Consider the following 23044-nt stretch of genomic DNA (forward strand, 5'->3'; position numbering starts at 1 on the left):
ATAAAAGCCCATTTCTGTTTTACATATGGAATTGCATTTGAAAATTTAGAGGGTACTTTTCAAAGTCAAACCAAAATACATTTTAAGGTATTTCTTAAACCATATTAATGAGGATTTGGACTTCATTTCAAAAATGTTTAAAGATCTGTCCCTATAATCAAAAGATTTTGAGTTTTATATCTATAGCTTTTCTTGAAATATTTTCCTATACAGAGGACATGATTATAAATATCAAAACAGCCCAAATAAACTCACCAGATCTAGGATACTCATAAAAGGTGCCAGGCTGACAGCACTTGGAACCAAAATCTACTGTTTGTGGAACAAGTATAATGCAGGTGGTGGTAGTATAAGCTTCCAATACACGCTGCTCTGCCAATGTGAGGGATCACCTTTGTGGGGGTGAGGGTGAGAGGGGTCATGAAGGTAATTCAATTACCATGCGTTTGGGAGGGGCATGGGAGGTGGTGAGGGGTTACAAATGTAATTCACTTTCCATGCTTGTGTGATCCTTGGCCTCTCTGCTCAGAATACTAACACTCGGGCCCATACAGTAAGGAGCGGTAGGAAGAGCTGCGTTAGTGCCGGGCGCACCCGCGTTTGCCGTACGCACAGTCCTGCTCACCTACCGCTCGATACTGTATTTAAATAGCTTGCAAATGCAAGCCGCGTCCAAGAAGCGTCTGTGAAGCATTAGGCCCGCACAGCGCCTATACAGTATCCTGGGTGCGCTGGTACCTGTGATTTCAAATGACATTTGAAATGACAGGCACCAGGAAGTGGATCCCAACTTTAGCCCAAGAAATCCTAAAAACCTTAAATCCCCTCCTCCCGAAGCAACTCAACAGGTACCAACTAACTTTTTGTTGCTTTTCAGCCCTTTCAGCCTTCTCTGCCGTCCTCCGGAGGGGGCAGCCGGCGGCGAAAGCGGCTTTCATTGGTCCCCGCGCAGGTCCCGGTTCTCCTGGCTCAGCCGCTCCAGCTGCACACGGGCGCTCAAGCCAATGAAAATACGCTTCGCTCGCGCCGTTACGTCATGCCCTTCGCTGGCTCTAGCCATTGGAGCCGAGAGCCCGAACCGCGCCGCGGAGTACCTGCTGGAGCTGAACAACATCATCGAGAGCCAGCAGAAGTTATTGGAGATGCAGCGGCGGCGCATCGAGGAGCTGGAGATGCAGCTGGAGCAGCTGAGCCAGGAGAACCGGGACCTGCGCGTGGACCGCTGGAAGCTGCTTTCGCTGCCGGCTGCCCCCCTCCGGAGGACAGCAGAGAAGGCTGAAAGGGCTGAAAAAGCAACAAGAAGTAAGTTGGTAACATGTCGAGTCGCTTCGGGAGGAGGGGATTTTAGGTTTCCTTTTGGGGGAAAGTTTGCCATCTACCCTTACCCCTGCCTCTAACGCAGGGGTAGGGGTAGGCGGTAAGTTAGCAGGTTAAACGCGCGGCTAAACTGCAGGTTAAAAAGGCGATAGTAGGGGCGCGCGTTATTGAATGGGGGGGAATAGCTAATCCGATCGTTTACATCTCATATACATGCTGCGGGCGGAAGGGGTTACTCGTTGATTTAAAGAGGCTGTAAGAATGGGTTAAAGGGGATAGTGAATCGCGGGTTGGGCTAACGCGGCCAAATTGTGAGTAAAAGGCGGGTTAGAAACAGGGTAACCGCGGCCGCACTTTACTGTATTGACCTGACTGTTGCCAATCAATGCCAAATTCAGATGGTGCCCCTTGATAACTAGACTGAGACCGCCAACTCTTTTCACATAGGTCACCCAATAACTTTCCCATGACAGGGTATTTGGCCACTACCTGTCTAAGCCAGATCTAAAAGTGAAAGGCTCTGTAATCTTGTGCAAACTTCTTTGGGTTATATAGCCTCCCTGAAAGCACTCAAGGTATGCCACATGATATTATGTGTGAAAAGATGTTTATTACCACTGCAAAAAAAAAAAAAAAGAAAACACTGTACAAGCTGATCATGTAAATCTGTTTTACAGGAAATGTTATATGACAGTGTTTAAATTTATTATTGAATAATTCAAACTTAATATTGCTGTGTTTAAGCATGCATTTACAAGCAAAGGGCAGCTTGCATTAAAAGCTACCACAAGTACCTAGATATTGTGGTTTTAATTTACTCTTTGGTATAATACATGGGAGGAAACATTTTTGCTATTAACATTTTCTCAATGGTAATTATTGTATCAACAGTAAGTGCACATAAGTTCATTTATAAGGTTTTGGAAGTTAAAAAAATTCTTCTTTGCCTAGATTTGAAAGTATTGTATTCTAAGATGAGAAAAATGTTATGAAAGCTGGTTGTTTGTTACCCTTCTAAAGAAAGAAATATTTAAGTTAAATTTACACTACAATAGTCTTTATAGTAAACCAGGGTTTGTTAACCTAGGACCAAATGTATTAAAGAGTTCTTCTGGTTTAGAATGCAATTTTTCTGAGGCATTTCTCCTATTCTGTGTCTATGGAGAAAAGATGACATAGTGAATCAGGCCTTTTGAGGACAATATTCATAAGGATTTGGCTGGCTTAAGTCCAAAACTTAGCCAAACTTATTTAAAAATATTCCTCCCCACTGACTAGCCAAGCTTTAGCTGGTTAAGTCATTATCCAGCTAAAACTTAGCCAGATTAATAAAAGACCCAGAGCGGGGGCATTCTGGGCAGAGTGTTATCCAGCTAATTTAGCTGCTTTTCAGTTATTTGGCTAAGTTTGCCGGATAACTCTAGGACTGCCTCGGAGCAGTCGCAAAATTATTCAGTTGCATGTGCCCAGATTACGTAGTACGTAACTGGATATATTCAAAATGTAGTTGGTATATTTAAAGAAAAAAACCCCTGTGCATTGAGACCCAATCCCCATGCTCCCACCCCCCCCCCCCAAAAAAAATACTTAAAGGGAATGTGGGCTAGCACCTGTTCCCCCCTCTCAACCCCCCTTAACAAACAGAATTAAAAAAAAAAAAATGGCAGATCATAGTGACCCAAGGCCAGACCCCCTACTCCATGATATTAACTGTAAATTCATTGAGCCCCAACCCCAACTATACTCTCCTGGACCCACAAATCCCAGCTAGGAGCGTGGTACTGTCCTACTTGCTCTAAGCTGCGACAGAAATGGTATTTCATATGCTTCCAACGTTGCTATCAGAACAATGTTGGAAGTGACTGGGAGTGGATAAGACAGTTCTGCCCTCCTGGCTGGAGTTTGGAGGGATCTGAGAGCTGGATGGGAAGGGAGGAGGGCAAGGAGACTCAGTGAATTTACATATAATATTTTGTGTGGGTGTGTGTGTGGAGGGGGGTGGGGGTAACTATGACCTGCATCTTTGTTTTGTTTAAATTCTAGTGGTTAGGGGGGCTAGAAGGGGGATCGAATGCTAGCCCACATTCCCTTTAAAGTATTTTTATGGGACAGAGAGCAGGGGTATCAGGCCTTAAGAAACAGAAGGGTTTTTTTTTTAGGTATCCAGCTGTATTTTGAATATAGCTGGGTAGAGTTAAACTTATCTATGTACACTTACTCAGATACCTTTAAACCTATCTGGCTAAGTTAGCCAGATAATTTTAGGGAAGTATATTCAGCAGGAGATTTGTCCCCCTCAAAATCTGTGACAAGTTGTCCAGCTGAGTAACCTGCCCACTCCCCGGCTTAATGAATATGACCTGCCTGTTTCTATGGGGAAAGTGCTAGTACATCTGATCCTTTTTTACTAGATGAGAGGATCCCGGTTATATGGCTGATATAGCAATATCTTACCACTGCTAATTCTACCTAGGTAAAGAAGAGGTGGTTTTGAACACCTTGAGGACTATGGGCCCTGATAGCTAATTGCATTTTTCCAGCTTCTATCCATGCTGACTGGTATGCCTAGGACGGTGGTTCCTAACCCTGTCCTGGGGACCCCCCAGCCAGTCGGGTTTTCAGGATATCCAGAATGAATATGCATGAGAGAAAATTTACATGCACTGCCTCCATAACATGCAAATTTTCTCTCATGCATATTCATTGTGGATATCCTAAAAACCCGACTGGCTGGGGGGGGGGGGGGGTCCCCTGGACAGGGTTGGGAACCACTGGCCTAGGATGTTAGGATTTCAATAAATAGCTCTCTGAAAACCAAACACACCCATAGGGGGCATCCTACCTTTCCTGTCTCTGCCCTCATGCCATTCACATTAAGCATGGACAGCAATCTCCTGTTCCTTCACTCTGTTATGCACGCACTCATTATTCTGCCGTCTGCTTGCCTCTATCATGCTCCTATTAATTTCCCTTTTGATATTTTAAGAGCGATGTATAAATCATGCAGCCCTTCAAATGTGCCATCGTTAATGCCTACCCGTAATGCAGTGTGCTGAATTTAATTTTAAGCCTCCAGTCCAACTAAGAAAACAAAGGGGTTTTTTTTTTAGGTCTTTGTAGCTATGTTTACTACATGATTCAAAAGTTGGAATAAAAATATACTGCAAAGAAATGCAGGTGCAGAAGGGGGTCTGCTCTATTGAGACCCTGGATTGAAGAGAGGAAAATGAGTCAGAGTTTTATAGCTGTATGCACTTGATGGTCTGGATTGAGTGGATGGGTTTTTTATGTGGAGGTAGGGTAAATGGCCTTTTTATGTTTTCTAATCTCTGCAAACATTTTTTTTCAGAAACACAGGAAGGATTTTTACATTTGCTATTCAGACGAAAGAATGTTCTTTGTTAGCACCTGAAAGGAATCTCAAAGGCACTGAAACACTGGGTCAACAATCTACAACCATGACCTCTAACCAACCAACAATTCAACTGCATACTCACATTGCTTGCATAGGGGAACGTCCAGGACTGCTGTTGCTTCCATTACTGTTCGTATGCTCCATCACACCATTAAGCTCTTCCCTCATCACGCTGGCAAGGTTGCTCAGAGTGGAATTTCCCAAGGAAGCAGTAGTGTATAGAGGTATACTATTCTCAGCCATTGAAGCCTGTCAGACACATAGCAAGAATTAATGAAAAGCTAATCCCTAGGCAGATGACAACTCTTCTGGCATTTTGTATACCGGAACTTAGGTTTCCATATGTCTCTTACTTAGCACCCTTCTGATTCCCTTATACAACTTAATTCTGTCATTATAAAACCCCTTTACTAAAGAGAACCTCTAGGCTTTTTTCCATTTTACAATTCTTGAGAGCTATCCGCTTGCATTATTCTAATGCCTTGCCCTACTTAACTTTCTTTGCAAGGCTGCAATTGAGCATTCTGCATAAAAGCTAGAAAGAGCAAGCCAGCAGTTCGGTCACCTGTGGGGATGCATCTCAACATGAGCAACTCTCTGATCCACTGTGTGTACCACGAAGCACAACTAAGTACTACGTTAAAACTTACAGAAAATTGAGGAAGTTTGCTGTAGCAATTTATTCAGCTGTTAAGCTTAGAAATTTTCTGCATTGTAAATGTGGATATTCCGGATTAACTGAGAGATCCATATTCGGACACAGTTCGGATAGCAGAGTTAGCTGGAGGTATACTCAAAGGTGCAGCTGCACTACTGAATATAGCTAGCTAACTTTAGGACAGGTCTTTGGCCTGACCAGACTAAGCTAGCTAAGTAATCCAGGTAACTCTGAATAACTTAGCTGGATAACTTAACACCTCTGTTACGCCCTTAACTTACCCCTGGATTCATCATTCCGCTATAAATATAGCGGAATATTGAGCAGCGGAAAAAAAAAAAAGGGGGCAGAGGGCGATAGTGAGCAGGTAGCCACATCACGACAGTGCATTTTCACCCACCGCAGTTGTGGCCACGTTGCACACCATTGCCCCCATAGTGCCAATGAAATAACTGTAGCTATTTCCAGTGCTAATGCAGGCGATAATGTGCGATACATTATCGTTTGCAGTGCTACAGGACCCAAATTTCCCTAAACCCTGCCCAAACTCCTCCCTTTTCCCTAATTTACATTTTCGATTCGCGAAGCGGTAGCTATCACGATTTGAAGAATGACCCCCTTAACCAGCTAAATTCTAGCCAGCGATCTTATTAGTCATCTAGAATTTAGCTGGATAAGTATCAAATATTCATTTAATCAGCTAATGTCTTGAGTTAGCAAGCTAAATGCTTTTGAATAAGGACCTCTATGATGTTTTGATTTTTGTCAAGCTGTATTTTCCAAAAATAAAACTGTCAACTTCTCTCCTACTCTCACCCTTCCTTCAAACTCTTCCAATGTCTCCATGAACCATTTGATTTATATCAAGTGGTATGAGAGATGGAAATGTGATATGTGATATATTTGTGTCACTTTGTGTGTTTATACCCTAAGAAGACACACTTATCCTAAGTAATTCAACATATGCAAAGAGATTCCTTAAAATGGCTCTCAACAGGGTCAAATTTATTTTATTTTAACCAAAGAAAGAAAAAGCATTCCAATATAGTTCAGAGCACACAAGAACATAACATGCAGTTATTTGAAAAAGGAACAGTCTCTCCAAAGACAGAAACAGAGAATAAATATGACAGCAGATAAAGACTACAAGGTCCATCTTGTCTGCTCAATTTCCAATCCTCCTCTATAATTTCTAGGAAGGCAGGTAATCTGAAAATGCTTTCCATCTCAACAAAATTAAGAAAATTTTTGTTTTAATATGTCCCCTGAACCAAAAGCATTTTCCCTACTTAAGAGGATGGAGTATGAACTAGGGCTCCAGTATGACTGGTTGCATCTTGAGAGATACCTGAAAATCGAACTATTGAGCTTCTATAGTCTGGTTTTACTAAAAATTAGAAAATGTAATTGTAAAATAAGGACTCCCCCACCCACAAGTTGTGATTAGCAATACGATTTTAAACCTCTTTTTAAAAATACAACTAATTTGGTTTATCTGAGGTCCTGATGATGTCATCAACATAACAGTAAATGGTGTACTAACAGGGAAATTTCTATGAACAAGAGATTAGTGAACATGTAAAACTGTTCATAGATTAGTTCTTCATGCTTCTTTAGTTTGTAAACATTATTTAATAAAATATCTGATGTGGATTTCACAATTCAATCAATCTGCAATGGAGTTCAAGCAGATTCAACTCACATCAGCCTCTCATCTGTTAGGTTTGATATGGACTCCCAAAAATCATCAAATCTATTAAAAAAAACTCAATAAAACTGGGGAGTCCACCAGATTCACTGAGAAAATGTTGACGAAATTCCCCATCCATAACTAGAAAAATCCCAAAATAACAACTTATTTAAAACAGGCTAAATATCCACCTAGTTCAGTTTCAACCTTGTACATTGTACACATTTCTTTCTATAGCACCATTTACCCGAGCACCAAACACACCCTCGAATCAGTAAGTTATTTCTAGATTTCTATGTCTGGCATTTCATAGAGGGACAATTTACGTGGAGGGCAATTTTCAAAAGCAATTCACCTGGGTAAAAGGGCTTATCCGAAAACTGCCCAACATTTACCCGATAAAGTGTGCACATTGGGGGGAGATGTTCCTGTAGGCATGTATAACTCAAAAGAGGAAAATAACGTGCTCAGATTGAATTTTCAACTCTACAGAAGATGCAGGTGCAAATGCCTGTACCCAAGCATATTTGCACTTTGAAAATTGGTTCAAAGACAGCAAGTAAAAGGGCACATGGGGACTTTGCAGCAATGTGAGGAGTTTGACAACTGACCCCCCTCCCCTCCCCTGAAACATGTCTTCCAAAAAAAACAGCACAGACTTTGTAGAAAAGTGAAATGCTTTTTATTAAAGTTTTTTTTTTTTTTAAAAGAACTCTGCAAAACAAAGTTTAGTCATAACTGCTTATATGGAGGGTAATTTCCAAAAGCATTTCTGCAGTAATAATGATTTACCTGCAGAAATAGTTTTTTTTTTTTTTTAAAGAACTATCTGCTCAATATGTGGCTAAACTTGAGTGTGTATGCCCTGTTCATGCATAAGTTTATCCAGACTAACCGGAGGCATTTCTGGGAGCAGAGCTGGGAAATAGCTTTCAGTTTTGTACCTACATTCGATGTTAAATAGTAGGTGTGTAAATTTTCCCAAAATATTTCTGTGAACATTTTAGCAGGTGTAACTGCATGTTAAATTTGCTTGGATAATTTTCAAAGCGAACATTATGTGCTTAAGTTCACATATGAAAACTGATGTAACTTGTACACATATTTCCAAGCTAACTTATTCATGATTTAACAAAATTATCTCCTTATAGAAGGCTTCATGAAATCCTTGGCGACAGTATTCTGATTTTTCTTCATGATGCATTTCATACACTATATTCTCTAGGACTATCCAAAGCCACTGCAAGAATTTACTTAGAAAATGTATTGTTAAAAAAAATATATATATATGCGCATAGCTCTTTGCTTCTTGCAAAATGTATGTGAATGAAGATGGTGAAAGCATCATGTGCTTTAGAAATAACACATGACTGGTTCTGTATAATAAGTATCCTATTTCGAATTACTTACATAGTTAACAGAATCTAATAGAAGGTAGGATCATTTCACTTTTGCCTCTTAGCCTCATGAACGTAAAATGTGCTTGTAATACTATTCGGCAGAGAGAGGAGCCTTTAAAATTATAGCGCACAAAACTCAGGGGACAGTGAGTAACTAAAGAATCATATTTACTGTTGTTCCAGTGAAACTCACTTTTGATTTTTTCACTGCATGATTTCAGGAGAAATGTAGAAGGGAATGCCTTCTTTGGAACTCCACCAAGGTTCTTATGGCCTGGATTGGCCACTGTTGGAAACAGGATGCTGGGCTTGATGGACCCTTGGTCTGATCCAGTATGGTATGTTCTTATGTTCTTAAGACACAATGCCTTAGCTGCAAGGTTAATTGAAGAAATTCTGGGCTCTAGTTACCCCAAATCATTTTGATTTCTGGAGGCTAAAAAGTGAGACACATTCAGGTTCTGCTAAATAGCAATGGTCATAAAAAGAGATAGTCACCAAATATTTGCCACAAAAAAATGTTTGAATTAGCCTGAAAACAGATACTGTTTGTAGGACATGCAGGAGGCATAGCCTGCATTGGTGTATGCCTAGGCTTGAGCACTGCATAAGCATAGCAATTCCTATGAAAGCAATTTTGAAATGTTAGGATTTCGCCTGCTATGCAGTTTCATCCTACCTTGTTGCCTCCTGCTATGAAACCTCCTCACCAGCAGAGGAGTCTTACAAACTCTGCTCTCAGCCATCAGAATCAGCTCCTCAGTGACCAACTTGAATCAGCCTGTGGTGCAGCCTTCTCTCCACTAGGAGTTCTCAGCAGGCTTGGCTTCCAGAACTTGCCAGGCTCCTCCTCCCTGCCTGCACCAAACCCAGCCCCAGCTCTATTTAGACTTGCCTTGCCAAAATCTACTCGCTGGTTCATTGTGTTATTCTTGGCTCTTTGTCCTGGCCTTTGTTCTTCATTTCTGCTCTGTGGCCTGCAGACCTTCTTGCCTTGCCTTGTGTCCTTAAGGCTTTCTGCTCTCAGCCTTGCCTTGTGGCCTAAGAGCCTTCTGACTCTCTGCCTTCTTTGTAGCCTAAAGGCCTCCTTACCCCTGCCTTGTTCTGTGCCTATCCAGGCCTACCTGTGCTCTGTGGCCTAACTAGGCCTTTCTTTACCTCGCCTTCTGTTATATGTAATCCTTGTTGGTTCTTACCTAGTCTGCCTTAAGGCCTGTCCTTGTCTGGTCTTGTCCTGTTCTGCCCTGTCCAATCCCCAGGATCCTGTCCTCAGTCCCCTGGCTGTCTCAGTATCCAGTCCTCAGTTCCTTGTCTGTCTTTGTATCCAGTATCCTGTTGAAAACAGGATGCTGGGCTTGATGGACCCTTGGTCTGACCCAGTATGGCAATTTCTTATGTTCAGTCATCAACTCATTGCCTATTCCATTCCATCTCTGCTCACTACCTCCAGCCTGCATCTGCCCAGCTCTGATCACCTTATTTAGCTTGTACAGTTAAGTCCTAATGGCCTCCAGAACCCAAGGGCTCAACCTACGACGGAGGGGGCTAGCTAGGAAGAAGACAGATCCAACTCCTAGCTTGTGGTCCTGCCTCCCTCCCAAGAGAGTATCCCTAAACCTCACTAGCTATAACAGAATGAACCAGCCAAAAACCTCTTACCAGAGTGGGCATAGGACCTTCCGCCATGACCAAGAAACAGGTGCAGACTATAACTTTGCTTCTATGGGAAATTATTGTGGTGCTTCAGTTTCTGCTTTACCAAATCTCCCTGCCTCTGCCTCTTGGTTTTCCAGCACTGTCTGTCAGATACTGAATCTATTACACTATCTAGAATGCAATAGTTGTCATTATCCTAACTTTAATCTGTGGAACTGTGCTAAATGCTGGGTCACAAACCCTGCTTCCACTAAAACTTGTATCAACTGGGCTGCGCATCAGCCTGACTCTAATCTAAGAATACCATTCCCTGATGAGTTTTTCACAGCCTCCTGCATTCTGGACTTGAGGTAAATGCAGGGCCAAAAATAATCCAATATTTCCTAACTGTGAGGTGTGGCAACCTCAACCCTAGCTGGTGAAACTGTCCTTGTATCCCTGGGGTTTTGCCTCCTGACAAAGCCTGTCCTATCTGTGATGCAACCAATTCAGCTCCTAGAAAAGCCAGAGAACAGCCTGAAAATAAAAACTCCAGCAGGGATTCTTTGAAAACCACAGTTCTTAATCAGGTACCAGATGTAAATTCTGGATGCAACAGAGCTGCTTATAAAAAATTAACCAGGAGAATCCCCTTGGAAAAAACAGCTATCTACCAACCTATACCCACACCTAGCACAAAAAAACAAGATAGTTTAAAATCCCTACCAGGAAAGACAAATTCAGCTCCACAGGTATCACAAAATCACAACCTGCTCAAGGCAGCCAAACGGCACAATTAACACAAACAATCAAGAAAATCTCAAACCCTTATCTGCAATAAGGGAAGTTGCTGTCAGCCTTAACCAAGTCAGTGGAAAATTAATGAATGCTCCAGATTTTGTTTCAGAATCTGTCGCAGCCCAAGGAGCCTTTGCCATGAAGAAAGCTAATCAAGTTGGCTTTCCAGATGCCTTCATCTGCATATAATAATCAATCAGTAATCTCTAACTTATCTCCCAGCAGAGTAGCCAGTAATGGCTTCAGCCCTGTTGCCCTTGAATCTCTACTAGGTAAATAGACTGAAGAAATTAGCCTCACTGCTGCACCTCTGCAGTCTGGGAAGTTCCAAGAAGGATTTGGTTCATCTAATCCAATTCAGGAAAATAGTTCTGCAGAATTTTTGTTGAGAAATCCCAAGCCTGTTGTGCCCTGGCTCCAGAAAAAGCCTAGCCTACCTACTTTGATACAGGAGGAACCCAGTCCAACTGATCCAGGCCAGGAGCAGCCAGTGTTCATAGACTTGCTGCAAAGGGAACTTTCCCTTTCAGCCACACTTCTTAGGGCCTCCAGTTTTCCACTTTTGCATGCTGAGGGAAGCGCTGCCACCTCCAATGCCTTGTCTCCAGAGGCAGACGTCACAGTATCAGCCATCTAGTATCCACAAGGAGGTGCAACCATCCCAGATGTCCTGCACACCAAGTAAGACATTGCTGTTTCACCCATCCAGTATTCAGAGGGAGGTCCTCCCACCCCAGATGTCCTGCACACAGAGGGAGATGTTGCTGCCTCAGATGGGCAGAGCCAGACAGGCATTGCCTCAGATAACCAGCTACCTGGACCTCCTGAATCAGCCGTCACAGAGACACTCCTGTCCTCCAATTCTCTCACAAAAAAGCTCTGAGATTCCACTCCAGCTTTGGGGAGAGCCTGTGTCAACATTTCGGCCTCAAGAAAACCCTGTGCTAGTGTTGCGTCGGAGGTGGACCCTTGGGCTGAGGTGGGGTTGATGCAACCCGTCGGGTCCCCACTGTCAGCAGGTGGAGTGGGCTGAAGGTAGAGGCCGCTGGAGCTTCATCTATACTAGCCCTCGTGCCCCGCGAGTTGAGCCTTTGGGTGCCGGGGCCGGCAGGATTTAGGTGGGCCTCGAGGTTGGTTAACAAGAGAGGTTGGTTCAGCCCAGAGACAGCAGACGATAGGTGACGTAGTCCTATCCTGGACTGGGTACATTACTGGAACTCGGGTGGCAATGGAACGGAGATTAGCTGGGGAGCGCTCAAGCAAAGGTAGGCCGAAGCCTAATAAGTCCACGTCCAGGGAGTAGGCTAGAAGAGGCATCAGTGACAGGCTTGGATCAGGGCCGGCGGCAAAGCGGAGGTTGTGGCAAGCAATGCTGAGTTCTGAACATGGAGAAGTCAGTAGCGTTAGTCAATCAAGGCAATGGTCTGATCATGGAGAAGTCAATAGCTTAGTCAGGCATAGTGGAGGTCTGGGTCTGGAGATAGGCAGTAGCATAGTCAGGCGTAGCGGAGGTCTGGGTCCGGAGATAGGCTGAAGCGTAGTTAAGCAAAGCAATGTCGATATCCGTAGAGCCAGTCAAAACAGACAGGGCAGGAACGAAGACAACAGGAACCGGGAACAACGAAGGTCAGGAACGAAGCGTAGAGAGGATTCTCTAGTAGCAACGAGTTCTCGAGTAGCGAGGAGACCTGTTGCAAAGGCAATGCTATGGAGCGAGGCCTGAGCTTAAATACACTGAAAGAGTTTGACGTCATCATCCGGGGCCGCAGCCAGGTTCCCACTGCGGGCCCTTCGTAAGGATCAGAGATGCACGCATGCCTAGGAAGGGGGCATGGCGTGGGTAGTGGCGTCTCTCCGCAGACCACGCGGAGAGCCAACTAGCAATGGCATCTTGAGCTGCAGTACTGGGGACCATGGCAGAGGCAAAAACACCGGAGGCGACCCGAGGTCGGAGCCGGTGGCCCACCGCCACTAGCGAAGAGGAACCAGGAGCTGGAGTGTGTGTATAAGAAGGTGAGGGGGCCGCGCTGCAGGTCTACCGCGGACAGCACGCGTAACAGCCAGCAGTTCAATCCCTCATTCACCCTGTGTAAGTGGCCCATTCATCAATGAAACCTGAGCCAAGGGTTTCATCTTCCATGCACCATATCTCAATGATTAAACTCTCCATTCACCCTGTGCCATTGTTCCAATCTTCCAAGCATCCTGAGCCAGTGGACTTAATCTGCAGTTACCCTGTGCCAGTACTCCTGCCTTTTGGTCAACCCGAGTCAGCAGTCCTCCTTCCCAGTACCCTAATGTGCTCTCCCAGAGCTCAACCGCCCAGAAGGGGGTGCTCTTTCAGAGCCTGACTGACCAGACGACAGTTCTCATCCAGAAGAGGGTGCTCTCCCAGAGTTTGATCATCCAGAAAGGGGCAATGTTCCTGCCTCAAAGTGTCCTGAAGGAGTCACTGCTGTTCCAACTTTAAAATACCCCAAAAAGGTCATCACCCCAGCTTTCTAGCCAAGCCTCACCATATCTGTCCAGCCAAGCTTTGTTCTGCTGTGTGCAAACTTTGAAATATTCTGACATTTCTGCAAGGCTCCAAAAAGACATTAACCCTTTGCCTCCAAAGCAAGTGTCAGCTACCCATACCGCCTATGGAAATGGGGACCCTGGAGGAGGGGGTCTTAAAGGTGAGAAGTACTGTTAGATTTCACCTGCTATGCAGTCTCATCCTACCCTTGAACAGGTAAGTGTGAAATGGTTATTTACTCTTTTGGATAATACAAGGACTAGGGGGCACTCCTTGAAGTAGTACATTTAAGCTCTAGAATTTGTTGCCAGAGGAAGTAGTTAAAGCAGTTAGTGTAGCTGGCTTTAAAAAGGTTTTGGATAAATTCCTGGAGGAGAAGTCCATAAACTGTTTTTTGTTGGCATTAGACGCATGGGATGTGTTTAATATTTGGGTACTTGCCAGGTACTTGTGACTTGTGTTCACCACTGTTGGAGACAGGATACTGGGCTTGTTGGACCTTGATCTGACTCAGTATGGTATATACTATGTTCTTATGCACCCTGCTGCCTCCTGCTATGACACCTCATCAGCACAGGACTCTTCTGCTCTCAGCCATCAGAATCAGCTATTCAGTGACCAACCTGAATCAGCCTGTTGTGCAGCCTTCTCTCCACTAGGAGTCCACAGCAGGCTTGGCTTCCAGAACTTGCCAAGCTCCTCCTTCTTGCCTGTACTTACCCAGCCCCAGCTCTATTTTGACTTGCCTTACCAAAACCTTCTTCCCGGTTCCTTGAGTTATTTTTGGCTGTTTGTCTTGGTCTCTGTTTCTCATTTCTGCTCTGTGGCCTGCTGCCTTCTTGCCTTGCGGCCTAAATGGCCTCCTTGCCCTCTACCTTGCTCTGCTGCCTATCCAGGCCTACCTGTGCTCCATGGCCTAACTAGGCCTTTCCTCACCTTGCCCTCTAGGTCCCCTTGCTTCCTGGCCTCTGGGCCTCCTAGCCTTACTGCCTTTGGGCTTATATGTTCTATGTAATCCTTGTTGGTTCTTACCTAATCTGCTTGTTTAAGTCCTGTCCATTTCTGGTCTTGTCCTGTTCTGCCCTGGCCAGTCCCCAGGATCCTGTCCTTAGTCCCCTGCCTGTCCCAGAATCCAGTCCTCAATTCCTTGCCTGCCTTCATGTCTAATTATCAACTTACTGCTTGTTCCAGTCCATCTCTGCCCACTACCTCCAGCCTGTGTCAGCCCAGCCCTGACCACCTTGTCCAGCTAAGTCTTACTAGCTCCCAGAACCCAAGGGATCAACCTGTGGGAGAGGGGGGCTGGCTAGACAAAAGACAGATCCAACTGCTGCTTGTGGTCCTGGCCTGCTCCCGAGAGGGTATCCCTAAACCCCACTAGTATAACATGAAACTTACTACCACTTGTGGAAAAATAGGAAAACTGTCTATGAGATGGGGATCCAAGATGGCGGATCTGAATAGAGGGGAGTGCGACTGCTCTGTTTGCTCCTTTTTGAAATTTACTGAAATGTCACACACAGCGAAGAAGAGGTGAGCTAAGGAACGCGAAGCTCTCCCTGCTTCCCCTGTTCTACCTAATCGGGGCCCGATGGACACCCACTTCATCCGGGAAGCGAGTGCTCCGGGAGTCTGTTTGCAGCAGGGGGTGCGGGAAGAAGATGAAACCACCCCCCTACATGAGCTAAAACAATTCTGTCCCCAGAGGATCAAAGGCCTCCAGAGAATCCGGCTGAGGTGAGACTCTCTGGCCTGGTTCAAACTACGTTTGGAGAAGGGGAGGATGAAATCAGCGAAGTAACGGTGGACAGTGGAGAAGATCGGGGAGGCTCTCTGAGACCTCCAACGGAACCAGCTGGGGCCGGAGAAGCTGTGGCCTGCACAGACACTCAGCATCCAGGAGGGGAACCTTTGCTTGTCCCTTTCCCGTCCAGAAAGGAACTGGTTAGATCCCAAGTGATGTCGTTGGACTCTATGTGGGAAGCGAATCAAATTTTAAACGAGAATATAACTCAACAGTTTAATCCACTTGTTGCTATTGTAAAACACAGATTCTCGCTTAAAAATTCTGGAAAAGGAGGTAGAAGGGGGAAAAATGCTTCTTCACTGTTTGAAGCACAAATGAAAGATTCCCTTAAACTTAAACAAAATATTATAATGGAAAATCAGATGCTGTTAAATAAAACAGAGCAATTGGAAAATCAAATACAAGGTAAAAATCTAAGATTTATTAATTTCTCCAAGGATCCATTGGTGCAGCCAAGGGACATGTGGAAAATATATCTAACTCGGTCTCTGAAAATTCCTGAATCTGCATTACCAATGATGTTTAGAGTTTATTATATTCCCTCCTATAAGAAGACTTCGGATATGGGGAAAGGAGTACAAGTACTTATATCAGTATTTCCTGATTTAGATCTTACAAATATTCTGGAAACTACGCAAAAAGATCAAGTTACACCTTCAACATTGATTGTGTCATTTTTGCTTGAATCGGACAAGGACTGGATATTACGGATGTTCTTTCTTCATCGTTCTGAGCCCTTTTGGGGTTTAAAAGTTAGTGCATATCCAGACCTTGCAAGGTCTACCCAAGCGAGGAGAAAATTATTCCTTCAATTGAGGCCCCAGGCTTTACAACTCGGGGCCTTTTTCCTATTGAAATATCCATATAAATGTATAATCAAGTTTCAGGGTAATACATTTATGTTTTTTTCTCCTCAGCAGCTTTCTGATTTCTTGAAAGAGAAAAATGTCCCCTATTATTAGTTCTTCTCCTTTGGCTACTGAATGAGTGCTTGAAGGCTACAGCTTTATTCGATCATGAGTATGGCTTCCTGTATCAGATCCTTATTTCCTTATTATTGTTAGTTAATTATTCCTGAGGTAGTTCTTGGACCATCACCAGGAATATTTTGGATAATATTGTTATTTCCTTGTTTATGTATTTTTGCTTTTGTTTTGCTTGCAAATCAAGTTTATTGCTTGAAATATGAGAAAATTAAAAATAATAAAAAAAACCCCTAACATTTCTCCCCTAATTTTTTTTTTTTTTTAATTCTAGCATACTGATATTCATTTCCAGTCCTTGAGGGCTACAAATAGGTCAGTTTATCACAATATTCCTAATGAATATGTACGAGATAGATTTGCATGCAAATCTATTTCATACATATTCATTAGGTATATCCTGAAAACCTGATCTTCGGTGGCCTTCAGGGATTGGAAGTAAATATCATTGCTCTAGCAAATAACTCTGCTCACAAAATGTTAACATTTTTCTGTAAATTACAATGATTCGCAAAAAGGTCCACATGCAAAAGCTGCTTTTAAAGAGGCAGTGCCTCTCTTCCTACTAGGGATTGCAGTGCTTGCCTTTTATAAAACCCTTTGGCACATCATTTTGAGAAGCTGAGAGGTGTGTAGGAGTGTAGGTGGTGTGTAGGAGTAAATAGGTTTGCATGATTGCAGAAAATGTGTTTAGTGGATGTTTGACTATGTGAGAAGTGACAGAGTAAGAAAAAGGGAGTATAAATGACAATTTAAGGACAAATACATTTAAAACTGTAATAAGTGGGATATACACATTTTGTAGTGAATTTATAGAAACAGAGAAACAGGATGACAGAAAGACAGAAAGACCATATGGCCTATCTAGTCTGCTCATCCACCCCAATACCAACCAAATACTCAGTTTTGCAATCTCTACCACACCCTCAGAGATCTTCCTTCTCCTTATAAGGTTAGGGGTATAATGTGACTTTCCACCCACTTGCTCTATGTAGGATGATTTACGTTTTATGATCATGTGTGTAGCTCTACAAATGATTCCCCTGTTTTATCACCACTGTAGGAGACAAGTCACCTAAGGTTGCAGTTTCATTGGCAATCTTGATGGATCTTGAAGAATTTACTTTGATGGCATGTGTAGTTAGTGATTCCTTCAAAAGGATGAAAGGAGAAATGAATGGAAGTCAGTCAGATTACTATGTCCAGATATGTTTGCCTATACTTCCCTAGTACTGTACTTTCATTACTTCTGTAATGTTTATGATACAACAGCCATCAATGTACTTTTATGAGAATATGATGCGAGTCTGAAAATGGTTGCAATGCCTTAACTACAAACTCCTAATTCACTCCTCTTTGATAGTTTGTTCAGTAGTCTACAGGCTAAAGATGTCTGATCATGATATACTAGGAATGGTAGGATGGAGAATGGAGCTTCCTAGTTGTGGAAAATCCTGAATGTCTTTGTGAATGGTTTGGTCATCCTTGATAGGCAGTGCTGTTCATAACAGAGTGAGGGCAAGGCTTATGTTACAAAGGAGATAAGAAAAATGTTCATTTATTTATTTTTTTTAAATATACATCTAAGCCTACTCTAACCAGTCTCTGTCATATCATTGTAAATATAAAAATGTATTTCCTAATCAGAGAGTTTCACATTTCTTTTATCTGCTCTGAATCCCATGGGGTTAATACACAGAAGTGGATTCCAATGTACTTGAATGAGGTAATGTGAGTAAGCTTTTTGGCTTCTTGGCCTGAGTTAAAGAGAACATCACAATCTGCACATGCACAGTATGTTTCCCTACACTTAATTTCAGATGCTGGTGATATGGGAAGAGAGACTGCATAACCAAAGAAGAATAATAAGGTTCATGTATAGTTTAAAAAAATAATAAGACTACAGGAGTCAGAGCAGAGGCCTAGCTAAAAATTCAAACGATGGTGATTTGTACAATTTTTTTTTAGATACACAGGGCCCATGGATCCATGTTTTGGTTTTATTTTTTTTAAAACACAGATGGATTAATTTTTTTTATCCACCAAGGTCAATGAGTATCTTTCTGCTGGAAATGCACCTAAATTCCAAATCTAGATGAATCCAGTCTTGTGTATTTGAATTTTTACACAGGGCTTGAGTTCATGAAACAATGCTCCACATAGTATCCAATTATGCAGTTATATTATAGGTATTCAGAGTACTGTGAAGAACACCCCCCTCCCCCTTCAATTGTTTCTCACACCTGTGGTTATTCTACAGAATCCTAATTGCAGAGCTATATCTGACTAGATAATATATTTTTTTTAAAATTTGCATTTCAGTATTTTACATCAAGAAAAAACATTAAAAAAGGTAAAAACGGCATGTACATCTGAAGTTTTTTTTTTAAAAATGTCTTGTGCAAGAAAAATCTAAGATTACTAGCCATATGATACTAATTTTGGCAACTTGTATATAAACAAGTTTAAAAAAATGTATACACACACATATGTAGACATATTTGTATACCCATGCATATACTGTATACAGGTATTCACAATTTAAAATGGCATAGAGGTAAACGTAGCTGAAGAAAAAAAAAAAGTGTTGCTTTCTCTTTAAGCCCATGAACAATAGAAGGTCATGTGACATAGTACCCTCTCATTCAGCACATTAATAGCTATGCAGGAGTAATTACACTTGTGGTATTTTTGCCTCCAGTGAAATTCTGAAATAAGAGGATGGAAATTATGATACTGCTGATAAATATTAATAAGTGAACTTTTAATTTTTTGCCACAATATCAAAATGCTAAGCATCTAGCTAACACCGAAGCAGCCTGATATGTGTTTGCCCCAGGATTATGATGCTTTATGCACTTAAGAAAAAGTTTAACAGAATTAAAATTTAATATCTAATTAGAGCCAGGCTAATATATTTTGCAATGACTGGGAACAGACATACGCTGTTGCATACTTGGTGTACTCATTAGTCTTACCTGTAAAGCAGCATTGAGAGGTGTGCAGTAGGCATGGCTGGTCTGAATATTTTTTTATAAGAGAAGGATTACTGAATAAGAAAACATACAAAAATCCAGTGTTAAATGCAATCAACTCAATTCATACTACTTAGGCATTTCATCTGTGTTTATCCCCAACACACTAAAACCATATACAAAAGTGCTTGATAGTTTTCCATCAATAATTATTCACAGAATTATAATTTAATTTTTTTCCCTTAAGGTTCAGCTTTGTGGCCCAGTGCTAGCTCACATTAAACTATTTTTAAATGATACCAGCTGAATATGATATATATTCCTTAAATATATATATATATATCATTTTCTAGAACGTATTGTTCTTGGTTCCCAAAATAGCTTTATAGGGAGGGAGCAGTATGTTTACCCATTTAACTACTTAATTCTGGATCTAGAAAACCAAAATTGTAGGCTTGTGCTATAACAATTGCACAGTTTGATATAAAAGCTATGTTTATATTACGTACCAGTATCTGTCCTCTCTGTAGGCATTAAGTAGAATTTGACTACAGTTATTACTAAATTAGACAATTTATGTACATAATTCACATTATTATAATGCATCTCAATTACTAGTTTTATTCTGTGAGCACTAAAAGCATTGGCATATGAAAAGACCAGTAAAAGAAGAAGCTCTAAGACTGTCAAAGGAGCTCATTTCTCAAAACAACAGTCTGTCAAGGGTGCCTAGAAGTCTACCATACTTGAATTTTCAATGTATCTTGCCTGGAGAAAAAGTTAAGAGATGAGGAAGAGAAGTCATGAATCCTGCTCTCTTAACTAGGAGTGAAGTGCATGCAGGTTTGAAAATAGATGAAGGAAGGCCCTTGAAGAAAGGTAAAGCAGAGTTGCTTACCTGTAACAAGTGTTCTCCAAGGACAGCAGGATGTTAGTCCTCACACATGGGTGATATCAGATGGTACTCGGCATGGAACTTTGATCTCAAAGAATCTAGAACTTTCAAACATGCCCTACTGAGCATGTGCAGCTCTAGTCATCACCCTGACCCCTAGGCAGAGTCCCTCAGTCCATAATATAGCTAATACATGAAGAAACCAACTCCTAGAGAGATGGGTGGGTTTTGTAAGGACTAACATCCTGCTGTCCTCAAAGAAGACCTGTTACAGGTAAGCAACTCCGCTTTCTCCAAGGACAAGCAGGATGGTAGTCCTCACACATGGGTGAATCCCTAGCTATAGGCTGTCCGAGCAGGTCAAAGTGGGAAACCACACAGTGCGGAAGCACTACCCATCTCCCTTTTGCCTGTGAGGCAGCCGACCCACAAGGGGGTCCAGGTTGGAGAAGAGTTTGGGTACTACAAAGAAAACCCATGGAAATGACTGAGACACAAAACCCTCATGCGTAGAAGGGCCACCTAAGGCACAGGAGTGATGAGAGTACGAGCAAAAGCATTCTCCGCATCACGGAAAACATTAGAAGCAAGGTTTCAGATCAGTAACCTTGACAGTGAAGTAGACCTAGAACCTCTTGGGTATAGGAAAAAGCCTAGATATGTAAACAAGAGGAGGACTCTTGGGCGAAGACCGCACAGTTTCCTTCATTGTTAGAAGACAACCGAAAACCCAACTGGGGCCCGAGAATTCCCCAGAAAGAAACTGCGGTCAACTGACAACTGAAGGACAAAATGTCTCTGCAGAAGTGTGCCCATGTGTGTAACTGACAGGCACAATGGGCAGAAAAGCCCAAGCAACACTTGGAGAATAATCAGCACAATGGCAAGGCCTGAGACAGAACCTAACGTGATGAAGCATCAGACCTAGCTGACCAAGCAGGACAGCATCAAGAGTTTCAGGGGATGAATAGCAATCCCTGAATAGATCACTAGTCCAGCTCCTGAGCCGGCGAGAAGTTAGGCCTGAAGCTCACCCACACTGCACCCTGTCAAGGGCAGGGCTATCCATCCTGTCTACAGGATCGGTCAAGTGAACAGGAAGGCATTTTGGGCAACCTAGTGAAGAGAGAATAGCTAAAGGCAGTATTGGCCAGAGCCTGGCGAAAATATAGGGAATACGTGGTGTATCTTTCCCTGTTTTTCTTCCCCTCCCCCGACCTCCCAACTGGAAGTTGGAGGGAGTGAGAACATAAGGAGGCAGACCACTGGACTGCCGGGGTAAGCACAAGTGGCTAGGTGGTATATCCCAACCCTGAGCGAATAACCCACTGCCGATTCCAGTAGAGAGTTACCCACCAAGACAGAGTCCTCAGCCTGCTTGGAGCAGCTGAAACTTGAGAGCAAATTCCCCAGGGAAGAAATCCAGAAATATTCCACTAAGAGAGAGGAAGCAGAGTTGCCATAAGTACAACCCCTGTCAAACAGGATTTCTTCACTGGAAACTCTAATGGTACCAGGGCAGAGCCAGGGCGATTTCGGAACAGATTGCCAAGCACCTGGCTTAGGAATTAATACCCCAGCCATGATTGCAAATACTTCCTCCAAAGAAGCACTCGGTCCAGTAATGAAACAATAGTTGCATGAATCAGTATTCTCCTGTCCACAGCAACCAAGACAAGCATCTCTGTTGTGGGGTCCCTTGTCCTCCAATTCTCTCAGCCATGGATTTGGCGATAGGTTGAAAAACTACTTGCCAATTACATGGACTAGAACCCCTCCTCACTGAGGTAGGGACCCCACAGGTGAGAATGACTGGCCACAATAGCCCATTGAGCTCAGAAGGTATCAAGGTGACTCCTGGATGGGAGAAACCCTTAAGGTTCACCTGAGAGCTTCTCTGGAAAGGCTCCCTTGCAAAGTAGACCTGCTGTGCCTTAGAATGACCTAAGAAGAGTGCTACCGCTTGACCAGTTCTTGGAACTTGCAAGGAATTGAGAGCACCAGCCAGTCAGAAGCGGTGACATCCTTTCCCTTGGAAAAAAGAGATGAGGGACACCCCTTGTGAGGGTGGACAACTGGGCATCCAGAGGGGAACCAGTTGAATCTCACCTTCTTGAAGGGTCGCCGCATCTCAAAAAGATATAATTGCGATGGAGGAAGGTACAGAGAAGGGCTACCAAAAGATAAGGGAATGGAACAACTCCCCTATGAGGAAAGACTAAAGAGGTTAGGACTTTTCAGCTTGGAGAAGAGACGACTGAGGGGGATATGATAGAGGTGTTTAAACTCATGAGAGGTCTAGAACGGGTAGATGTGAATCGGTTATTTACTCTTTCGGATAGTAGAAAGACTAGGGGACACTCCATGAAGTTAGCATGGGCACATTTAAAACTAATCGGAGAAAGTCTTTTTTACTCAACGCACAATTAAACTCTGGAATTTGTTGCCAGAGAATGTGGTTCGTGTAGTTAGTATTTATTTAAATTTATTTAAATGATTTATATACCGGAGGTTCCTGTATAGTATACATATCACCCCGGTTTACAAAGAACAGTAACTATCGCTAAAAAATATAGCGGTTTACATAGAACATAGAACATAATAAAAGAAGTTTTTACATTGAACAAATCTAAGTAAGCAAAGTTTTTACATTGAATAAATTAATTGAAGCAAATAGTGTATGATATTTAACCGTTAATAAACAAGCAGTTAATAAATCAATGAATAACATGGAAAATGTGAAGTCAATATGAGTATATGTATGTAGTATGTATGAATTCAGCATGTGTAAATTTCTGATTGAATAAAATAATAGATCTGAATAAAACGTCTGTGGGCTTGAAAATACTTTTCTTCGTGTTCTTGGCTCTAGGGGAAAGCTTGTTTGAACAGCCAAGTCTTAAGTTTCTTTTTAAATGTAGGGTGGCATGTTTCCAAACGAAGGTCTGGAGGG

At 42.6% G+C, this 23044-nt stretch overlaps 1 protein-coding gene across 1 annotated transcript in view; it reads right to left on the minus strand.

Moving 5' to 3' along the window:
• The window catches only part of FOXP1 (forkhead box P1), a 1246052-nt gene that overhangs the window by 28307 nt on the left and 1194701 nt on the right, over window positions 1-23044 (minus strand). Inside the window, 3 exon segments of the mRNA XM_029601088.1 lie at window positions 4815-4981; window positions 19200-19253; window positions 19255-19270. Coding sequence (XP_029456948.1) covers window positions 4815-4981; window positions 19200-19253; window positions 19255-19270 — 237 coding nt within the window.

The sequence above is a fragment of the Rhinatrema bivittatum genome, chromosome 4, assembly GCF_901001135.1.
Source record: "Rhinatrema bivittatum chromosome 4, aRhiBiv1.1, whole genome shotgun sequence".
NCBI classification, from domain to species: domain Eukaryota; kingdom Metazoa; phylum Chordata; class Amphibia; order Gymnophiona; family Rhinatrematidae; genus Rhinatrema; species Rhinatrema bivittatum.